We start from the raw sequence: 23,193 nt of genomic DNA on the forward strand, positions 1-23,193 counted from the left end.
AGAGCTTGTTTGGAGATTGAAAGTGATGGAGTGGTGGTGGGAGGGCGTGACGAGTTTGTTTGGAGATTGTAAGTGGTAGAGTGGTGGTGGCAGGGCGTGAAGAGCTTGTTTGGAGATTGAAAGTGGTGGAGTGGTGGTGGGAGGGCGTGAAGAGTTTGTTTGGAGATTGAAAGTGGTGGAGTGGTGGTGGGAGGGCGTGAAGAGTTTGTTTGGAGATTGAAAATGGTGGAGTGGTGGTGGGAGGGCATGACGACTTTGTTTGGAGATTGTAAGTGGTAGAGTGGTGGTGGTAGGGCGTGAAGAGTTTGTTTGGAGATTGAAAGTGGTGGAGTGGTGGTGGAAGGGCGTGAAGGGTTTGTTTGGCGATTGAAAGTGGTGGAGTGGTGGTGGGAGGGCGTGAAGAGTTTGTTTGGAGATTGAAAGTGGTGGAGTGGTGGTGGGATGGCATGAAGAGCTTGTTTGGAGATTGAAAGTGGTGGAGTGGTGGTGGAAGGGCGTGAAGAGTTTGTTTGGAGATTGAAAGTGATGGAGTGGTGGTGGAAGGGGGTGAAGAGTTTATTTGGAGATTGAAAGTGGTGGAGTGGTGGTGGGAGGGCGTGAAGAGTTTGTTTGGAGATTGAAAGTGGTGGAGTGGTGGTGGGAGGGCATGAAGAGTTTGTTTGGAGATTGAAAGTGGTGGAGTGGTGGTGGGAGGGCGTGAAGAGTTTGTTTGGAGATTGAATGTGGTGGAGTGGTGGTAGGTGGGCATGAAGAGCTTGGTTGGAGATCGAAAGTGGTGGAGTGGTGGTGGGAGGGCGTGAAGAAGTTGTTTGGAGATTGAAAGTGGTAGAGTGGTGGTGGGAGGGCGTGAAGAGCTTGTTTGGAGATTGAAAGTGGTGGTGTGGTGGTAGGAGGGCGTGAAGAGCTTGGTCGGAGATTGAAAGTGGTGGAGTGGTGGTGGGAGGGCGTGAAGAGTTTGTTTGGAGATTGAAAGTGGTGGAGTGGTGGTGGGAGGGCATGAAGAGTTTGTTTGGAGATTGAAAGTGGTGGAGTGGTGGTGGAAGGACATGAAGAGTTTTTTGGCGATTGAAAGTGGTGGAGTGGTGGTGGGATGGCGTGAAGAGATTGTTTGGAGATTGAAAGTGGTGGAGTGGTGGTGGAAGGCGTGAAGAGTTTGTTTGGAGATTGAAAGTGGTGGAGTGGTGGTGGAAGGGCGTGAAGAGTTTGTTTGGAGATTGAAAGTGATGGAGTGGTGGTGGGAGGGAGTGAAGAGTTTGTTTGGAGATTGAAAGTGGTGGAGTGGTGGTGGGAGGGCGTGAAGAGTTTGTTTGGAGATTGAATGTGGTGGAGTGGTGGTGGGAGGGCGTGAAGAGTTTGTTTGGAGATTGAAAGTGGTGGAGTGGTGGTGGGAGGGCATGACGACTTTGTTTGGAGATTGTAAGTGGTAGAGTGGTGGTGGTAGGGCGTGAAGAGTTTGTTTGGAGATTTAAAGTGGTGGAGTGGTGGTGGGAGGGCGTGAAGAGGTTGTTTGGAGATTGAAAGTGGTGGTGTGGTGGTAGGAGGGCGTGAAGAGCTTGGTCGGAGATTGAAAGTGGTGGAGTGGTGGTGGGAGGGCGTGAAGAGGTTGTTTGGAGATTGAAAGTGGTGGTGTGGTGGTAGGAGGGCGTGAAGAGCTTGGTCGGAGATTGAAAGTGGTGGAGTGGTGGTGGGAGGGCGTGAAGAGTTTGGTCGGAGATTGAAAGTGGTGGAGTGGTGGTAGGAAGGCATGAAGAGTTTGTTCGGAGATTGAAAGTGGTGGAGTGGTGGTGGGAGGGCGTGAAGAGCTTGTTTGGAGATTGAAAGTGGTGGTGTGGTGGTAGGAGGGCGTGAAGAGCTTGTTCGGAGATTGAAAGTGGTGGTGTAGTGGTAGGAGGGCGTGAAGAGCTTGGTCGGAGATTGAAAGTGGTGGAGTGGTGGTGGGAGGGCATGAAGAGTTTGTTTGGAGATTGAAAGTGGTGGAGTGGTGGTAGGAGGGCATGAAGAGCTTGGTTTGAGATTGAAAGTGGTGGAGTGGTGGTGGCAGGGCGTGAAGAGCTTGTTTGGAGATTGAAAGTGATGGAGTGGTGGTGGGAGGGCGTGACGAGTTTGTTTGGAGATTGTAAGTGGTAGAGTGGTGGTGGCAGGGCGTGAAGAGCTTGTTTGGAGATTGAAAGTGGTGGAGTGGTGGTGGGAGGGCGTGAAGAGTTTGTTTGGAGATTGAAAGTGGTGGAGTGGTGGTGGGAGGGCGTGAAGAGTTTGTTTGGAGATTGAAAGTGGTGGAGTGGTGGTGGGAGGGCATGACGACTTTGTTTGGAGATTGTAAGTGGTAGAGTGGTGGTGGTAGGGCGTGAAGAGTTTGTTTGGAGATTGAAAGTGGTGGAGTGGTGGTGGAAGGGCGTGAAGGGTTTGTTTGGCGATTGAAAGTGGTGGAGTGGTGGTGGGAGGGCGTGAAGAGTTTGTTTGGAGATTGAAAGTGGTGGAGTGGTGGTGGGATGGCATGAAGAGCTTGTTTGGAGATTGAAAGTGGTGGAGTGGTGGTGGAAGGGCGTGAAGAGTTTGTTTGGAGATTGAAAGTGATGGAGTGGTGGTGGAAGGGGGTGAAGAGTTTATTTGGAGATTGAAAGTGGTGGAGTGGTGGTGGGAGGGCGTGAAGAGTTTGTTTGGAGATTGAAAGTGGTGGAGTGGTGGTGGGAGGGCATGAAGAGTTTGTTTGGAGATTGAAAGTGGTGGAGTGGTGGTGGGAGGGCGTGAAGAGTTTGTTTAGAGATTGAATGTGGTGGAGTGGTGGTAGGTGGGCATGAAGAGCTTGGTTGGAGATCGAAAGTGGTGGAGTGGTGGTGGGAGGGCGTGAAGAAGTTGTTTGGAGATTGAAAGTGGTAGAGTGGTGGTGGGAGGGCGTGAAGAGCTTGTTTGGAGATTGAAAGTGGTGGTGTGGTGGTAGGAGGGCGTGAAGAGCTTGGTCGGAGATTGAAAGTGGTGGAGTGGTGGTGGGAGGGCGTGAAGAGTTTGTTTGGAGATTGAAAGTGGTGGAGTGGTGGTGGGAGGGCATGAAGAGTTTGTTTGGAGATTGAAAGTGGTGGAGTGGTGGTGGAAGGACATGAAGAGTTTTTTGGCGATTGAAAGTGGTGGAGTGGTGGTGGGATGGCGTGAAGAGATTGTTTGGAGATTGAAAGTGGTGGAGTGGTGGTGGAAGGCGTGAAGAGTTTGTTTGGAGATTGAAAGTGGTGGAGTGGTGGTGGAAGGGCGTGAAGAGTTTGTTTGGAGATTGAAAGTGATGGAGTGGTGGTGGGAGGGAGTGAAGAGTTTGTTTGGAGATTGAAAGTGGTGGAGTGGTGGTGGGAGGGCGTGAAGAGTTTGTTTGGAGATTGAATGTGGTGGAGTGGTGGTGGGAGGGCGTGAAGAGTTTGTTTGGAGATTGAAAGTGGTGGAGTGGTGGTGGGAGGGCATGACGACTTTGTTTGGAGATTGTAAGTGGTAGAGTGGTGGTGGTAGGGCGTGAAGAGTTTGTTTGGAGATTTAAAGTGGTGGAGTGGTGGTGGGAGGGCGTGAAGAGGTTGTTTGGAGATTGAAAGTGGTGGTGTGGTGGTAGGAGGGCGTGAAGAGCTTGGTCGGAGATTGAAAGTGGTGGAGTGGTGGTGGGAGGGCGTGAAGAGGTTGTTTGGAGATTGAAAGTGGTGGTGTGGTGGTAGGAGGGCGTGAAGAGCTTGGTCGGAGATTGAAAGTGGTGGAGTGGTGGTGGGAGGGCGTGAAGAGTTTGGTCGGAGATTGAAAGTGGTGGAGTGGTGGTAGGAAGGCATGAAGAGTTTGTTTGGAGATTGAAAGTGGTGGAGTGGTGGTGGGAGGGCGTGAAGAGCTTGTTTGGAGATTGAAAGTGGTGGTGTGGTGGTAGGAGGGCGTGAAGAGCTTGTTCGGAGATTGAAAGTGGTGGTGTAGTGGTAGGAGGGCGTGAAGAGCTTGGTCGGAGATTGAAAGTGGTGGAGTGGTGGTGGGAGGGCATGAAGAGTTTGTTTGGAGATTGAAAGTGGTGGAGTGGTGGTAGGAGGGCATGAAGAGCTTGGTTTGAGATTGAAAGTGGTGGAGTGGTGGTAGGAGGGCATGAAGAGCTTGGTTGGAGATTGAAAGTGGTGGTGTGGTGGTAGGAGGGCATGAAGAGCTTGGTTGGAGATTGAAAGTGGAGGTGTGGTGGTAGGAGGGCATGAAGAGCTTGGTTGGAGATTGAAAGTGGAGGTGTGGTGGTAGGAGGGCATGAAGAGTTTGTTTGGAGATTGAAAGTGGTGGAGTGGTGGTAGGAGGGCATGAAGAGCTTGGTTTGAGATTGAAAGTGGTGCAGTGGTGGTAGGAGGGCATGAAGAGCTTGGTTGGAGATTGAAAGTGGTGGTGTGGTGGTAGGAGGGCATGAAGAGCTTGGTTGGAGTTTGAAAGTGGTTGTGTGGTGGTATGAGGGCATGAAGAGCTTGGTTGGAGATTGAAACTGGAGGTGTGGTGGTAGGAGGGCATGAAGAGCTTGGTTGGAGATTGAAAGTGGTGGTGTGGTGGTAGGAGGGCATGAAGAGCTTGGTTGGAGTTTGAAAGTGGTTGTGTGGTGGTATGAGGGCATGAAGAGCTTGGTTGGAGATTGAAAGTGGAGGTGTGGTGGTAGGAGGGCATGAAGAGCTTGGTTGGAGATTGAAAGTGGTGGTGTGGAGTAGAGAGGTAGTTGTGTACAATTCGTAATTTCGGTGGTCTTTTCTTCATAATCTCTTCGAGGAGTTCACGGCAGAAAATATATTTGTGACTCCTTGTGACATTTGTTCGTTAATGTGTCTCAGAGGAGGGTCGTCCACATCCACATATGGGGTATCACCAAAGAAACCCAAATTACGATTAATGGAACTCGGGAAGTGTGACTAATCCAACCAGGTTTATATATATATATTTTTAAAATATTTCAATTTCATTTTTATTTTTTATAACATTTTTTTATTTTGTTTATAAATATTTTAAAATATTTAAAATATCATATTTTAAATTCCATTCTCGTTTAAACAATAATAGGTTCTGATTTGTTCATTTCATCACTATAATTATAAAATGATTTCCTCAGACAAGAAGGCTAAATTTCCTCAGACATCACGCAATGTCCAAACCCTGAAAGACCTGGATAAACACGACAAAGAACAAGGAAGTTCATAGGCCAATTAGACCAATGATAAATGGTGATATAAATGTTTAGTACTTTCTCGGAAGCCAAGAAAAATCACAAAACTGTCTGAATGTCGGTAAGCGAAAATATCCGTAAAACAAAAGTCAACTTGTGAAGCCTCCCTCCTGCTCGTGGAGGGTCACATGACCAAAGGCAATGGCACATCACCTGATCTTGCATGGGCATGATCGCTCACAGGTGTTTCTATGTTTTATGACAATATTATATGATTTGAGAAGTGCCTATGGGTTTTTGTCGTTTATAGACGTTGAACAGTTGTAGGAAGTTGTAAACATTAATTTTTTTAAGATGGTGCACCGTGCTAAGTGTTGCAGTACATATTTAAAGTATTGCATGTTTACATATACAGTTGGACCTCTGTATCAGGCACCCTGGTTATAACAAACATGTTCAGAACATGTGTTCGTCAATGCATATTTTCCCTGTAAGAAATATTCATTTTATTATTCTCTGCATTTTTGCATCGTCGTGGTGGTGAAATACATTTCCTCCATGCCATTGATGGCATGGAGGAAATGTGGTGAAGACATTAAGCGGGGCGAGGCTTCCTAGGATCCTTGGAACAGTCAAGGGAGGACGTTTGGAAAGAACACAAAATGGAATTTAATTATTTCTGAAACGGAATTTAGGTTTTTTGGAAACAGAAACTCACTGGATTTACAATTAGAAGTTCAGCCTGCTGCATGGTATTTACTGCCGCATGGTTCAACCTGCCATATTTATGCTTTGCAGCAGCGTTTTGTTTACTCAGTAAGGTATGTCTTTTTCATCATCTATTAAAAGCATGCAAAATGGCTGTTATACTATGGACGTAGTGTGTTTATCGTCGGGTCGGGAATTGAACTCAGATCAGACATCTCTCTTGCAGCCGATGACACAATTGTTGCTAATGTAAATTAAATTAATGTATCAAAAGGAAAGAGGTTAACTTACCATGACAACTCAATTTGGCTCTGTTGTTAACGACATGCGACGGGGGAGTAGATACAAGAATACGATGATTACTGTTTGTTTCGACTTTGGTTTCAAAGTTCATTTTCCACTCCAACATTTATCTTTGACTTGGAATCATAAACCCTGCCTCTTAGTGTTACCTAACAACCCATTACAATGTGAACAATAGTTTTATTTCATTAAGTTTGACCTATTTATATATTTTTTTAAATCACTATAGCTGTAAACTTTTAAATAAAGAGCTGATTCAGATCACTCATTCTTGATTTATATGATGTATTTAGCTGTTTGCAGAATGCAAGCACAATCCACTTCATCAAATATACAAATATTCTATTTAATATTCCTGCAAGTAAAATACACCCCACCATTATATATATATATATATATATATATATATATATACACACCAGCATGAATGCCCGGTGCTGTTCTAATCCTGTTGGCAGTTTAAAGAGATCAAATTTTTTTGGTACTTTATTTGTGGGGCCTAAAACACTTCATTTAGTATTACATTTCACGTAACTACAAAGGCTTAGGCATCATAGAGCGATATTTCTAAAAAATCGCCAAAAAATTTTTTCAAACATTTCTATTTGTTTATTGCCTAAAACTCCCCAGGCACTTACAAATGAATATCTGAAAAAATGTCGAATATGCGTTTAGCCATCTCTGAGAAAAATGGCGACACAGAGACAGACAGACACACAGACAGACAAACATCTCTTATAGTATAGATACATGTATTGTCTGAAAACACCTTATTCAATTGGGGATTATGGTTTTCTTTTTCCATTTTGCGGTTTTAAATTATGCTCTCGGCTTCTGTATGATGATGATGGTGTGAGTCGTCACTTTCGAGCTCTTTTTCCGTTTGCGTGCTCACGAAGCATTGTGCGTTTTGTGATAGCTGTATAGTCCAATGCGGGTCAAGGACAAATACCACAAAGGACAAGGATTCCACAAAGGCCAAAGGACTGTAATAAATATGATGTGATGGATTCGATTTCACTCAATGATGCACCAAATGTTTTGATGCAATTTATGGTTTCATGTGAATCTGCTGCACCCGGATAACATGGGAAAAACGATGTAAAGTGGAAACAGTGTCTCTCTTAGCAATAACGAATGACATTAACATTAAAGGAAAGAGCATTTGATTTCGGGAAATTTCAATTCTCACACGCTTGATGAGCGAATCTCTTTTAAACACAACAAACTAGTTCAACAATATAGTGTTGGAGTAATAATTAATTATAAGCTTCCGTTTTGGCCACAGATGCAAAAAAAACCTGCAAACCAGAGGTCACCACCATTCAAATATCTGTGGCCTGTTATTTGTCTCAGTCAGTCTCGTTACCATTAACTCAGTCCACGTAACCAGAACAATTAGAAGATTCCTCATTACCATTAACTGAATCTGCTTAACTAGAGCGTTTATTAGACTCCTCATTACCATTAGCCGAATCTGCTTAACTAGAGCGTTTATTAGACTCCTCATTACCATTAGCCGAATCTGCTTAACTAGAGCGTTTATTAGACTCCTCATTACCATTAGCCGAATCTGCTTAACTAGAGCGTTTATTAGACTCCTCATTACCATAAACCGACCCTGCTTAACTCGAGCAATTATTAGACTCCTCATTACCATTAGCCGAATCTGCTTAACTAGAGCGTTTATTAGACTCCTCATTACTATAAACCGACCCTGCTTAACTCGAGCTATTAATTAGACTCCTTATTACCATTAACCGACCCTGCTTAACTCGAGCAATTATTAGACTCCTCATTACCATTAACCGAATCTGCTTAACTAGAGCGTTTATTAGACTCCTCATTACTATTAGCCGAATCTGCTTAACTAGAGCGTTTATTAGAGTTTGCCTCATTGCCATTATCTAAGTCTGTTGAACAGAGCGATTATTAGTCACAGTCTCGTTACTATTAACTGAGTCTGCTTAACCACAGCGCTTACCAGACACTTCATTACCATTAACTGAGTCTGCTTAACCACAGCGCTTACCAGACACTTCATTACCATTAACTGAGTCTGCTTATAAAACCAGATCAAACTGTGTTGCATTAATCACTGTACATGCTTCAAGTCCACGGAAAGCATTCAAAAGCCTTCCATTATCTTACTATAATTTACCAAATGTCCATCCGTCTGTCTGTCCGTCGGTCCGTCCGTTCCCAGGTACCACAAAAACGGCTGAACCGATCGCAACGAAATTTTGGGTGGGTAATCCTAGGACCCCCTGGAGTAAAATAGGCTATATTATATTTCCAATTTCAGCTTTGGTCACCAGCATTTTCAGGTTTGGACTCCTGCCTAACGTTATTGTCCCGGGTACCGCAAAAACGGCTGCACCAATCGCAACACCTCCATGCCCGTGGGATTCCCACGGGTGACCCCACTAGTATACTATAATACACCATTGCCCAGCAAATCCAAAAAATGGACCATAATATCCATAAAAGCCTGAAATAATATATTTTATGCATTTTTGTTATTCTTTAGCACATTGATACTTTAGTATTACATCGTATTATATTAATTAAGTAACATTTGACTATTATAACGTTGTGAAGTCATATGTTCGATGACGAAGGTTGTAAACTAACTTGTAGATTGTATAACATTAAACATATGTTGGCATATTCTGTATTACTTACAATATGACGTTGTACAAGTCGTCGTTAACATTATTGATTACATTTTACAAATGTAACATTTGATTATTATCACATTATTAATAACATGTTTGGCTATTATTTCCTGATAATATAACATTTAAAAATTAGAATGTCTTGTGAAATAACCTTTTGATATAATGACATTATCCTTTCTAACGTTTGCCTATTATATCGATATGAAGTAACTTAAATGGTCTATAAATGTTTGGCTCATAAAACATAATTATATAATTTAATGTTTTGATCTCATGTCAATAAAGTTAATGGTTTGATTTTATGGACTTTTGTATAATTGATATTATAGAGTTTGTACAATGGACATTATAATCTGGTGAATGGATATAATAGTTTGCCTAATAGATATTATGAAGTTATAGAATGGATATTATGGAGTTTGTAGAAAAGATACAACAGAGATTGTATAACGGATATTAGAGTTAAAAAAAATAGAGATTGTATAATTGATATTATATCGTTTGTGTAAAAGATATAATATAGATTAGATAACACATATTGCAGAGTTTGTACAATGGATATTATAGAGTTTGTAAAATGGACATTATAATCTGTCTAATGGACATAATAGTTTGCATAATGGATATTATGAAGTTTGTACAATGGATATTATAGAGTTTGTTAAAATTATGTAATGGAGATTGTATAATGGATATTACATGGTTTGTACAAAAGATATAATTTAGATTTTATAACAGATATTGCACAGTTTGTATAATGGATACTATAAGAGTTTGTATAAAGGATATAATAAAATTTGTATGATGAATTTTATGGAGCTTGTATAATGTAAGCTTAGAGGAGCAGATAACGATTATAGAGACCCGTACAAGACGAGACGCAACAAACCCGGTCCGTAAAACCCGGTCCAACAAACCCGGTCCGACAAACCCGGTCCAACAAACCCGGTCCGACAAACCCGGTCCGACAAACCCGGTCCAACAAACCCGGTCCGACAAACCCGGTCCGACAAACCCGGTCCAACAAACCCGGTCCGACAAACCCGGTCCGACAAACCCGGTCCAACAAACCCGGTCCGACAAACCCGGTCCGACAAACCCGGTCCAACAAACCCGGTCCGTCGAGCGTAATCAGACGAGACAGACAGGAAAGAACAGACAGCTGAAGCCTACAGTCTCGTCGTGGACGTGATCCCTCATCATAATAGGGATCAACATGTTATGGTGGGGCGTATACCCCAAGATCAACATACCTCATGGCCAAATGTATATAAATATAGAAATACGTTTGTCGTATTTGCAGGAAAGGGAATATATAAAAGTAATAATATGAGGGGGTAAATAAAGTATGCAATAAATAATGCATAAATTTTAGAGCATTTTAAATTAAAAGATTAATTATAATAATGGCGGAGTAATTGAAACCTCGGGATGATAAATGGTACCGTTTATATTAACGCATTAGAGGTATATGAGCGTAATACGCGCGCACAGGCGGTAATTTGAACTCAATAGTCGGGCAAACGGAGACCCCGCTGATGCTCGGCAGGGGTTAGGGTTGGGTGGTGGGGAGGAGGGGTTGTCGGGATTAACGGAATTCGGGTTAAAGGCAGGAGTCGTGCATGCTCAATGTCAATGGCGCCGTAAAGTGTCTGGAACTGAAAGCACCCCTCTCCCTCTCGGTGGTCCCTCGGCGGGGAGTCGTTACGGACATTTACTCAACCGTTTGTGCATTAAGAAACGTTTCTAACCGTTTGAAGGAGAACGCGTGCGCATGCGCACGAATCCATAAATAGTCCCATTGTTAGCCTCATATATGGAGCGACTACGAACTTATTGATTTACCTGTACTGAACTTTAAACGGTCGCGCATGATTGCTTCCAAGTTCAGATACGCAGCAATATGTTTTGAGTACAACTGTTGGTATATTTTATTATTGCGAGGGCACCGACCTTCCACGAGCATGATCACCCACTTAGCCCTGGTAAGCGAGGTGCAGGGTTCGTGCGGGATTAACAATGCCGCGCTTTTCTTGCCCTTAGATCCCGCGCGAAGACTGCCCTCCCAGGTTCCCGCTCCGCCACCCCTGGACATGGGCAGCAAGACGTTGGCCGCCCCCATTCCCATCAACCCGGCGTTCCACCTCAACTACTCCTTCTTACAGGCGGTGGGTGCGCTGCCGCCGGGGCTCGACCCGCTGCCAGGTCTGTACGCGGGCTTTGGCCATCTCCACGGACTCCCGTTCCACCACTGGGCGCTAGGGATCAACGGGTATCCGAGGATGCTGGAGCACACCCGGATCCAAATGTCGTCGCGCGCCTCCGACAAGGCGCACCTTGTGCTGGGCTCCGCGCTCAGAGAGAAGCCGCGGTTCGATTTCGCCAATCTCGCGGTGGCAGCGACGCGGCCCGAGGGTGCGGACGAGCGCGGGATGAAGACTGCTGGCACCGGGCGCGCTTCCGGGGAGGCTCGCAAGTCGAGCAGGGGTCGAGTCCCGAGCAAAGCCAAGAAAGAGTTTGTGTGCAAGTTCTGCTGCCGGCGATTCACCAAGTCCTACAACCTGCTGATCCACGAGCGGACGCACACGGACGAACGGCCGTACACCTGTGACATCTGCCACAAAGCTTTCCGGAGACAAGACCACTTACGGGACCACAGGTAAAGGCCACGGTGTACCTGTCCTTTCGTCGAGCATTACATGTGTGTTTCTAACGTAGGCCCTACTCTTGCTCTTTGTTTTTTGATTCACGAGTGCTGAGAGCAGCGTTACATGATGACGGACCAAAATAATAAACGTCCGACGGCGTCGCAATGATGTGGACACCATGGTCCACAGAGACCTCACTCGCACTGTGCCCCCTCCGTGCTGCAGGTACATCCATTCCAAAGAGAAGCCGTTCAAGTGCCAAGAATGTGGGAAAGGCTTCTGTCAGTCACGTACGCTTGCCGTGCACAAAACCTTACACATGCAGGTAAGTTCACGGCACCTTTTTTTACATCGTCATTTACCATCAGCACAAATTAGTATATAATATATATATATATGTATGTATGTATGTATGTATATATATGTATGTATGTATTTATATATATATATATATATATATATATATATATATATATATATATATATATATATATATATATATATATATATATATATGTGTATTACGTACGCAAATATGACCGCGTCCCTGACACCCACCCCTTCATCATATGTTCTTTCCCGCTCCTAAACTTGTTTCTCTTCCCACTCCTCCCTTGTCTCTCATCTCATGCTGTTTTGTCTTCATTTTTACAACGATTAATGTAGACGTTATTAAAGCCTTACTTCCCCAGGGTCTGTCCAAATAATAAACAGATGTCCTCTGTATAGAAGTTCAGTTTATGGGATGTCGCACACTCTGATTATATATATATATATCCACCCACACCTTTCTTACTTTATAACATGTCCATGTACCACAACTTTTTGGCATCGCCCAACGTGATGCCGATAGAGAGTGGGCAGCGGGCAAAGGTTTCTCGGTAATACATCGCATTCTTGGGTTGTATGTTCCACACCAGGAATCACCGCACAAGTGTCCGACGTGTGGGCGGACGTTCAACCAGAGGAGTAACCTGAAGACACACCTGCTCACCCACACGGACATCAAGCCGTACAACTGCGATCAGTGTGGAAAAGTCTTCAGGAGGAACTGCGACCTGCGAAGGCACAGCCTTACACACAACCCGAGACTGGTGTTTTGACCCAACAGGGTCACGGGCTCCTTCCTAACCGAGCGGTTTATAGTGGAATAAGGGGAGTAGTTAGCGGCTGCAGGGAGTACGCGCGGGAATGTTCATTTAACCGCGGAGGAGCCATAAACACGGTGTAAAATGTGGTTCCAATAATTACGTACTATGGAGGTAACGTTACACGCATTGCGAAGGAGAGTGTTACGTCAGCACTAAAAAGTGACGATTACCTTTATACCTGTGTTCGTCTCTGCAAACTCGTGGATGTACAATGTCAAAGCAGGCATATAATTAGCATGCATTTGCGGTCCATGTACAAACGAGGTGCCGTTGACGTGTACGGATTTGCGCTAACACCTGCACGATAACTGTACAGTGTAAAGTGCAATATATAAAAGACAATCGTTATATTATAACGGGGCCCAGATGCATAATGTATGAAAAGCTTCTTTTTTCACGTTTTAAACGTGTGTGCTGTGACGGATGTGCACGTTCTCCAAATGCATGTTCAAAGGGCTGTGTCACGTGTGCGTGTTCATAATAAAGACATTATTTAAAGTTTATGATTTCGTGTGTGTGTGTGTGTGTCTCTGAGGTCAGAACTTTGTTGGTTTTTGGACAAATTTATCTGAACGTTTAACGTAAGCGCAGTAAGGGGCCCTGCGATGCGAGGTAGTGCTCCTCACGTCTTTTACTATTTATTTTTATTTACTATTTATTTATTTTCTATTTATTTTACAATTCATTTATTTACAATTTATTTATTTACTATTTATTTTTTTATTATTTATTTACTAGCAGAAGTACCTGGCATTGCCGGGCGGGGGAGGGGAGGGGGAGGGGGAAGGGGAGGGGAGGGGAACGGGGGGAGAGCGAGCCCCTTGGGAAAGCGAGCGATTTTTTTTTCATAGCGTCATAGCGTTCATAGCGTCATAGCGTTCATAGCGTTCATAGCGTTTCATAGCGTCATAGCGATTTTTTTTTTCATAGCGTCATAGCGTTCATAGCGTCATAGCGTTCATAGCGTTCATAGCATCATAGCGTTCATAGCGTCATAGCGTTCATAGCGTTCATAGCATCATAGCGTTCATAGCGTCATAGCGTCATAGCGTTCATAGCATCATAGCGTTCATAGCGTTCATAGCGTCATAGCGTTCATAGCGTTCATAGCATCATAGCGTTCATAGCGTCATAGCGTCATAGCGTTCATAGCGTCATAGCGTTCATAGCGTCATAGCGTCATCACGTGATCGCTCTGAGCGAATCAGCGCCCACCTGCTCTGATTCCGTTGATTCCGTGCGCTGAAATGCGCTGAGGTAAATATGAATAAAAAATATGGATCGTCAAATATTTTGAGTTCGGCCATGTTCGTCCCAGGCTCAATGGCCATGTCTATGCCAAATATCAAGCACGTAAGCCTCTCCGTTTAGGAGTCTATCGGTAACATTACACACACACACACACACACAAACTGTGTTTTATATATATATATTTTACGTCCTTGTGCGCATGTCAGAGTTAAAAATATGGTTCACTCTGTCCGTCTGACAGGCGTCTGTCGATGATTGAAGAACTACTCCATTTCAATTGAATTTTATATTTAGAACACTACAGAACATAGCAGCACTTTTGCTCTGAATTTGGCACGGAAGGAGTCTCGTGCAGAGCGCGCATGCGCACTTACAGCAAAGCGATTGCTTCAGTCTATCTCACCCGTCTGGCAGTCAAACAAAAATTGAAAATCATTCGAAAGAGGAAACTTACTTTGAGGTAACGTTGTTGTTGAGGACATTATAAAGGACACAACAGCAGGCACAAATAACTAATATAACGTGTTAAATAAGGTGGTGTAAAAGACGCTGCATCAACGGTGGTAAACATCTGAATAAATTATTTATTTTTCTAAAGCCCTTAAAACTCATTTTATTTCCATTGAATTATATACTTGACCACTGTAGAACACACATCACCTTGTTTGCACTTACAAAAACCTCCAGTTTAGCAATACTTGAACAGAAATTTGGACCAATCAAATGTGCTCAGTGCTTTAAGGGCGGAGTTGGCAGAAAGTTCAGCTCCGGAATGTTCCGTCAGACCCATAAGTTTTGTATGGTTTCCATCACACAATACCCTCGACTCTGATTCTGCAACTGGACCTGACGGCATCAGCCCACGGGTCCTAAAATCATGTTCTTCCGCTCTTTCACTCCCTCTCTCTGTTCTCTTCACCCTCTCTTTTGCTCAAGGTCATCTGCCATCTGCTTGGAAATCAGCCAACATCACCGCTTTGCACAAAAAAAGGTGCAAAAACAGATCCTAGCAACTACAGACCAATCAGCCTTCTCCCAATTTATCAGCAAAGTCATGGAATCCATCATTGCTTCGGATATGAAATCTTTCCTCTTCTCCAATGGCTTGATATCTGATCATCAATTTGGTTTCAGACCTGGTCACTCTACTCTGGACATGCTGCTTCTGCTTTCTCAACAATGGATGGAGGTCCTCAATGCCAAACAGGAAATTAGAGCTGTCTCCCTTGACATATCACGTGCCTTCGATACGGTCTGGCACCCCGCTCTGCTCACCAAACCCTCCTCCTTTGGTATCCATGGAAATCTCCACGCATGGCTGGCAGACTTCCTCTCTAGTCGTAGTCAACGTGTGGCCCTGAATGGGTTTCTCTCATCTCCTCTTCCTGTTCAGGCTGGAGTTCCCCAAGGCAGTGTTCTGGGCCCTGTGCTTTTTCTGGTCTTCATCAATGATCTCTCTGACTCTTGAAAATCCTCTCGATCTCTTTGCTGATGACTCTACTCTCTGTCGCTCCATTCCTCTTCCCTCAGATCGGCAGTCTGCAGCCTCCTCACGCTCTGCAGACCTGGACAAAATCACAGACTCGTCAAACAAGTGGAACATGTCTTTCAATCCTGACAAATCTCACACTCTTACGATGTCTCTCCGAAAAGACCGACTGGACAACCCTCCCATCTACTTTCTGAATAATCCTCTCCAAGAACTTCTGTCACTCAAGCTTTTGGGTCTCACTATCTGCAATGATCTTTCCTGGGAAAACCACATTTCAAATCTGGCCTCCAAAGCCAGTCGCCGAATGGGCATCCTCCGTCGTGCGAAGTCCTTGCTTGGCACACCTGAGCTCCTCACCACATACAAGGCTTTCATCCGCAGCTCAATGGAATACTGCTCCCCCCCTCTGGGCTGGTGCTCCTGCCTCACACCTAGCTCGTCTTCACGCTGTTGAAACCAAAGCTTTCAGAATCAATGGAATCTCCCGCGATGAAGCTAACTCCAAGGGCCTTTCACTCACTCACCGCAGGCAGGTTGGTGGTCTCTCCGTCTTCTACCGACTCCTCTCCGGCCTTGACCCCCCAGCTCCCTCTGGGCTCTGTCCCCCAAATATTCCTACAGGTCGCACAGGATCTGCCTGCAACCCTCTTTGTTTAAACTGCCAAAATCAAGACTCTCTGCTCACCTTCACTCCTTCATTCCTCTTTTCTTCCGCCTCTGGAACAAACTCCCTCACTCTCTTCAATCCCACTCCTCCCTCCAGGTCTTAAAAACAGCTGTTCACCACCATCTCTTATCTTCCCCCATCCAAAACCTTGATCTTTTCTAGCCCCGCTAATTTCACCCCAAATCCACTTTTTTGAAATACCAACTTCTGTCCTGGAAGTCCTTGGTGTCCTTGTATTTTATACTTCCCCCACCCCTTCCCATGCCTCCTCCCCACAAGCCTTCTCCCTCCCACACATCTCCCTGCTCTCAAAAGTTGTGTTTGTGTGCTTCCCCTTCTCTCCCCATCTTGTCTTCTGCTCCCTCTTTTTATATATTTTGTTTGTCTGTTTGATTTGTTTGTGAAATAAATGTTAGCTCTTTCACGACCAATCTTTCACTACCCTAGCCTCGATTCTGTATACAAAAAAAAAAAAAAAAAATAGATCATGCTTGGAAATGCAAAGAAAGAGCTGAAAAGACTATTCCCATGTCCTTTTTTAAATCAATGCTGCATTGGGTAAGGTGTTCTACGAACCCTCTAATTATTATTAATATCATTATAATTCCACATTATTATATGGGAAATCCAGCTCTTAGCTGTCATCCTGGTGTTTCACAGGTATGGTGATTCATCAATGTGTGCGCCATCCAGCAGACGGACGTCAAACGGGTATCCCGTTTGTCGGTATTAGTTGGTAGGCATTAAAGATCTGATGGTATCCATTGTGAAGAGTAGGCAAGCTATCGCCGGCACTCTGAACAAATTCCAAATTCCTGTCCTAACTATTGCTGGGAAGGCAATGGAAAATCACCCAGTATAACGCTTGCCAAGAAACTGCTTCGGTAGTACTGCACTTACCTTCGGGCAGAACCACAGAATGCGAAAACGAATGGGAAACCATGGAGATGTTTCACATCGTAATATTTACTTATTTTGGGGAATTTATAATAATAATAATTATTAATAATAATAATAATAATAATAATAATATAATAATAGTAATATAATAATAATAATAATATAATAATAATAATAATAATAATATATAATAATATTATAATATATATATTATAATATATTATAATAATAATAATATAATAATAATATAATAATAATATATAATAATTATTATAATAATAATAATAATAATAATAATAATAATTTATAATAATAATTTATAATATTTCATAATATTTTGACGTTGTTCTAATTGATTTTATTTACCAGACTCGATGGTGTATTGATTAGAGCATCCATCATGAGTCTGGGATTATGAGCTCGGTTGAGTCGTACCCTAACGAACTACCGGGTTGAGACATACCAAACTACTAGACTTTTACAAAATGGTACGTGCTGCTTACTTGATTGTCGCTTAGTATTTGAAAAGGATAAAGCACGGACAAACAACGATTACGCCGGCTTGATGGACCGAATGGACTCCTGTATTGAAGTTCCTTGTAAGGGAACCGAAATTATAAGAGCACATTATTCACATCCATAAGTAGATCGAGATTATAGAGGTTAAAAAATAAATATAAAAGGGAAGGGTCCTCTCTTGATCATATATATATATATATATATATATATATATATATATATATATATATATATATATATATATATATATATATATATATATAATGATGTCGAGTCTCCTCAGGAAATGATGGCGTTGCCATTATATTGTCTTTCTATGGCTGGTACACATGGGTAAGTGTGTGGCATAGATGGGGGGGGGGGGGGGCGCCACTCCTCTCCTTCCCTCTGCTGGCCATTCGGGAATTCAACCTCTCCCGCCTGTGCTGTTGGAGTCGACTAGACACTTATCCACCAGATGCGCAGAGCCATCTGCCATTTAAACCGCATGGCTGCGGACCGTTACCCTGGTAAGGGGGGCTGACAGGTACTACACCTTCCGCACAGGTGACCTGGGATTGTGCAAGGTAGGGGCATACATCTCCCTGAGGTATCAGAAGATACCCGAATACATATATATATAATCAATACACCACCAATCACGTAGCTTGTTGCTAGGTATTATAATGGACACTGCTCTCATTTTCAAATCCTGGGCTCCTTCCACCCCACTCACATTAAAACATCTTCGATCTGCCTCAGTGGTGAAACAATATCATCGAACATATCGATATTCAAACTCCTGACTTTCGTACAAGATATTGATTTGATATCCATCCCGTAATCAAAAGACTGAATGTGATGTAATTTCTTGTGATTGGGATGCCGGGATGGCCCAGAGGTATGCATGCTCGCTTATACAAATAATAAAAAACCAAGCTACCTAGGTTGGGTTCGAATCCTGACGAAGTTATAAATTGTCATCCTGATGTTTCACAGGCAGAGCGAGTCATCAATGTGAGTGCCTTTCCTCGGGTGGACGCTAAACTGGAGGTGGACGCTAAACTGGAGGCATCCCGTCTGCCGGCATTAGTTGGGGGACGTTAAAGATCCAACGGTATTTTTTGGGAAGAGGAGGCGATATATCGCCGGCACCCTGAACAATTACAAATTCCTGCCCTAACCTACAGAGGGCATTTCATCACTGGCGTACAGCGCACGCTCAGCTAATGATGTTACCTCGCAGCCTTGTTCTGCATATGAAAGAAGAAGTGGGGTATCATGAGTCTGGTATCATAGAAATTATTTTGGTAACATCAATATCACACTAAAGAATCCTAATATTTAACATATTTTGACGATTACGATTATATTGTCCAGCTGACGCATCAAATAATTGCGACAACACCTGTAGTGCTGATTGCTGGATATAATGGACCCTGTGATCTCATTTTCAAATCCTGGAGTTCTGGACTGAGTGTACCATAGAGGACACATGAAGAGGGACCCTGATGGAAATCCCGGGGTGAGAGGTGAAAGACAGGTGGCAGCAGGAACCAATAAAAATAGGGGCAATACCCCTGGGCACTCACCTGGTAGAATAAAGCAGTATACTGCACTAAATGGAGGTATTTTAAACAGTATCATGGTATTTCAAATAAATTTCAATGGTTGCTGTAAGACAGGGCAGCATGTAGAATCATACTAGCGTAATCATACAACTTTAAACAAACAAACAAAATAAATACCTTTTTTGGGGTGCAACCCCCCTCCCCCCAAAACCCCATGCATGTCATCTCAGGGCCAGATTTTTTTTTATTGCTGTCAACAAACTTTGGTACATCATGGGTGTGAAGGTCAAGTTTCATCGAAAGTGTGTGCGTAGTTTCTGAGAAGAAAGCAAATACCTATTTTGGGGGGAAACCCTCCCCCCCCCCCCCCCTCATAGACCACCTTAAACCCAGATTGTTTTTAAATGCCAGGAACATCAACAAGTTCCCCCCACCCTCACCTTCTTCCACTTTTCATTATCTTTTTCGAGCCCTCACAAGATTCTTGCCCAGGAAATTATGTGGAGCCCTCGAAGGAGGGAGGTCGTCAAGGAAGGTCTTTTAACCAGACTAATCAAATAAAAGTGGTAAGAAAAGAAAAAAAAGGACCTATTCTGGTCCCACAGCCGACCCGGCATTTCAAATGAGATGCACCTTAATGGTCACGTGCTTCTCAGCGTTACTATAAGCAACCAGCCCCACAAGTGTACCATCATTATTGAGCAATAATTAAGCAATAAGCCCCACGAGCGTAACACATCTACCATATAAAACACGATGTCAGTTTATGTGTTTGTACAGATGCCTGTCCCCCTTCATAAGGGTAGGTTTTGAAGGCCAATCTTTTAACACGAATGTGTGTTCACTATGGTATATTTTGAGGATAAAACAAACTTGAAAAACATTTTCCATAAAAGAGTAATTATGTCTCTTCTATTGGAATTGTAGATGGTTGCCATCGATGGAGCCTACTTGTAAAGGGTGGTGTACAGAAGCGTTAAAAAAAAAAAAATACAATGCACAGGGAGGTGAAATTCGCTGCTCGTGATGCGCAACACGTACAGAGTAACATGAGTGTTCATTTATGTCCATACGATGTATAATAAATAAAAAAGATGTCAGCACACCTGACAAACAGACAGAGATACACACACAACCAAACTGAGGTAACATAATTATTATATAAAATAAATCCCCTGTTCAGAATCACAATGAATCATTATCGATCTAATCTTATTCATTCACATAGGAACATGCGACAGACACGGCTTTATCTAATCTTATTCATTCACATGGGGACACGGGACAGACACGGCTTTATCTAATCTTATTCATTCACATAGGAACATGCGACAGACGCGGCTTTATCTAATCTCATTCATTCACATAGGAATATGCGACAGACACGGCTTTATCTAATCTTATTCATGCACATGGGAACACGGGACAGACACCGCTTTATCTAATCTTATTCATTCACATAGGAACACGGGACAGACACGGCTTTATCTAATCTTATTCATTCACATAGGAACATGCGACAGACGCGGCTTTATCTAATCTCATTCCTTCACATAGGAACATGCGACAGACACGGCTTTATCTAATCTTATTCATGCACATGGGAACACGGGACAGACACCGCTTTATCTAATCTTATTCATTCACATGGGGACACGGGACAGACACCGCTTTATCTAATCTTATTCATGCACATGGGAACACGGGACAGACACCGCTTTATCTAATCTTATTCATTCACATGGGAACACGGGACACACACGGCTTTATCTAATCTTATTCATTGACATGGGAACGCGGGACAGACACGGCTTTATCTAATCTTATTCATGCACATGGGAACACGGGACAGACACCGCTTTATCTAATCTTTTCATGCACATGGGAACACGGGACAGACACCGCTTTATCTAATCTTATTCATGCACATGGGAACACGGGACAGACACCGCTTTATCTAATCTTATTCATGCACATGGGAACACGGGACAGACACCGCTTTATCTAATCTTATTCATGCACATGGGAAAACGGGACTGACACCGCTTTATCTAATCTTATTCATGCACATGGGAACACGGGACAGACACCGCTTTATCTAATCTTATTCATTCACATGGGAACACAGGACAGACACGGCTTTATCTAATTTTATTCATGCACATGGGAACACGGGACAGACACGACTTTATATAATCTTATTCATTGACATGGGAACGCGGGACAGACACGGCTTTATCTAATCCTATTCATGCACATGGGAACACGGGACAGACACTGCTTTATCTAATCTTATTCATGCACATGGGAACACGGGACAGACACCGCTTTATCTAATCTTATTCATTCACATGGGAACATGGGACACACACGGCTTTATCTAATCTTATTCATTCACATGGGAACACAGGACAGACACGGCTTTATGTAATTTTATTCATGCACATGGGAACACGGGACAGACACGGCTTTGTCTAATCTTATTCATTCACGTGGGAACACGGGACAGAGACTGCTTTATCTAATCTTATTCATTCACATATGACCATGCGACAGACACTGCTTTATCTAATCTTATTCATTCACATGGGGACACGGGACAGACACGGCTTTATCTAATCTTATTCATTCACATGGGAACACGGAACAGACACGGCTTTATCTAATCTTATTCATGCACATGGGAACATGGGACAGATATGGCTTTGTCTAATCTTATTCATTCACATGGGAACACGGGACAGATACGGCTTTATCTAATCTTATTCATTCACATGGGAACACGGGACAGATACGGCTTTATCTAATCTTATTCATTCACATGGGAACACGGGACAGATATGGCTTTATCTAATCTTATTCATTCACATGGGAACACGGGACAGATACGGCTTTATCTAATCTTATTCATTCACATGGGAACACGGGACAGGCATGCCTTTATCTAATCTTATTCATTCACATGGGAACACGGAACAGACACGGCTTTATCTAATCTTATTCATTCACATGGGAACACGGGACAGGCATGCCTTTATCTAATCTTATTCATTCACGTGGGAACACGGAACAGACACGGCTTTATCTAATCTTATTCATTCACATGGGAACACAGGACAGGCATGCCTTTATCTAATCTTATTCATTCACATGGGAACACGGAACAGACACGGCTTTATCTAATCTTATTCATTCACATGGGAACACGGGACAGATACGGCTTTATCTAATCTTATTCATTCACATGGGAACACGGGACAGATATGGCTTTATCTAATCTTATTCATGCACATGGGAACACGGGACAGACACCGCTTTATCTAATCTTATTCATTCACATGGGGACACGGGACAGACACCGCTTTATCTAATTTTATTCATTCACATGGGAACACGGGACAGATATGGCTTTATCTAATCTTATTCATTCACATGGGGACACGGGACAGACACCGCTTTATCTAATTTTATTCATTCACATGGGAACACGGGACAGATACGGCTTTATCTAATCTTATTCATTCACATGGGAACACGGGCCAGATACGGCTTTATCTAATCTTATTCATTCACATGGGAACATGGGACAGATATGGCTTTATCTAATCTTATTCATTCACATGGGAACACGGGACAGATACGGCTTTATCTAATCTTATTCATTCACATGGGAACACGGGACAGGCATGCCTTTATCTAATCTTATTCATTCACATGGGAACACGGAACAGACACGGCTTTATCTAATCTTATTCATGCACATGGGAACACGGGACAGACACCGCTTTATCTAATTTTATTCATTCACATGGGAACACGGGACAGATATGGCTTTATCTAATCTTATTCATTCACATGGGGACACGGGACAGACACCGCTTTATCTAATTTTATTCATTCACATGGGAACACGGGACAGATACGGCTTTATCTAATCTTATTCATTCACATGGGAACACGGGCCAGATACGGCTTTATCTAATCTTATTCATTCACATGGGAACATGGGACAGATATGGCTTTATCTAATCTTATTCATTCACATGGGAACACGGGACAGATACGGCTTTATCTAATCTTATTCATTCACATGGGAACACGGGACAGGCATGCCTTTATCTAATCTTATTCATTCACATGGGAACACGGAACAGACACGGCTTTATCTAATCTTAGTCATGCACATGGG

At 43.2% G+C, this 23,193-nt stretch overlaps 1 protein-coding gene across 1 annotated transcript in view; it reads left to right on the forward strand.

Annotated features, from left to right (window-relative positions):
* LOC137436783 (uncharacterized) overlaps positions 1 to 13,128 on the forward strand; it is a 21,172-nt gene extending 8,044 nt beyond the window's left edge. Inside the window, exons 2-4 of the mRNA XM_068130873.2 lie at positions 10,870 to 11,485; positions 11,700 to 11,799; positions 12,395 to 13,128. Coding sequence (XP_067986974.2) covers positions 10,870 to 11,485; positions 11,700 to 11,799; positions 12,395 to 12,577 — 899 coding nt within the window. The 3' untranslated portion in view covers positions 12,578 to 13,128. The remainder of the gene's footprint in view (positions 1 to 10,869; positions 11,486 to 11,699; positions 11,800 to 12,394) is intronic.
* The last annotated feature ends 10,065 nt before the right edge of the window (positions 13,129 to 23,193 follow it).

Source organism: Myxine glutinosa, chromosome 11, assembly GCF_964187855.1.
Source record: "Myxine glutinosa chromosome 11, kmMyxGlut1.1, whole genome shotgun sequence".
Lineage (NCBI taxonomy): Eukaryota > Metazoa > Chordata > Myxini > Myxiniformes > Myxinidae > Myxine > Myxine glutinosa.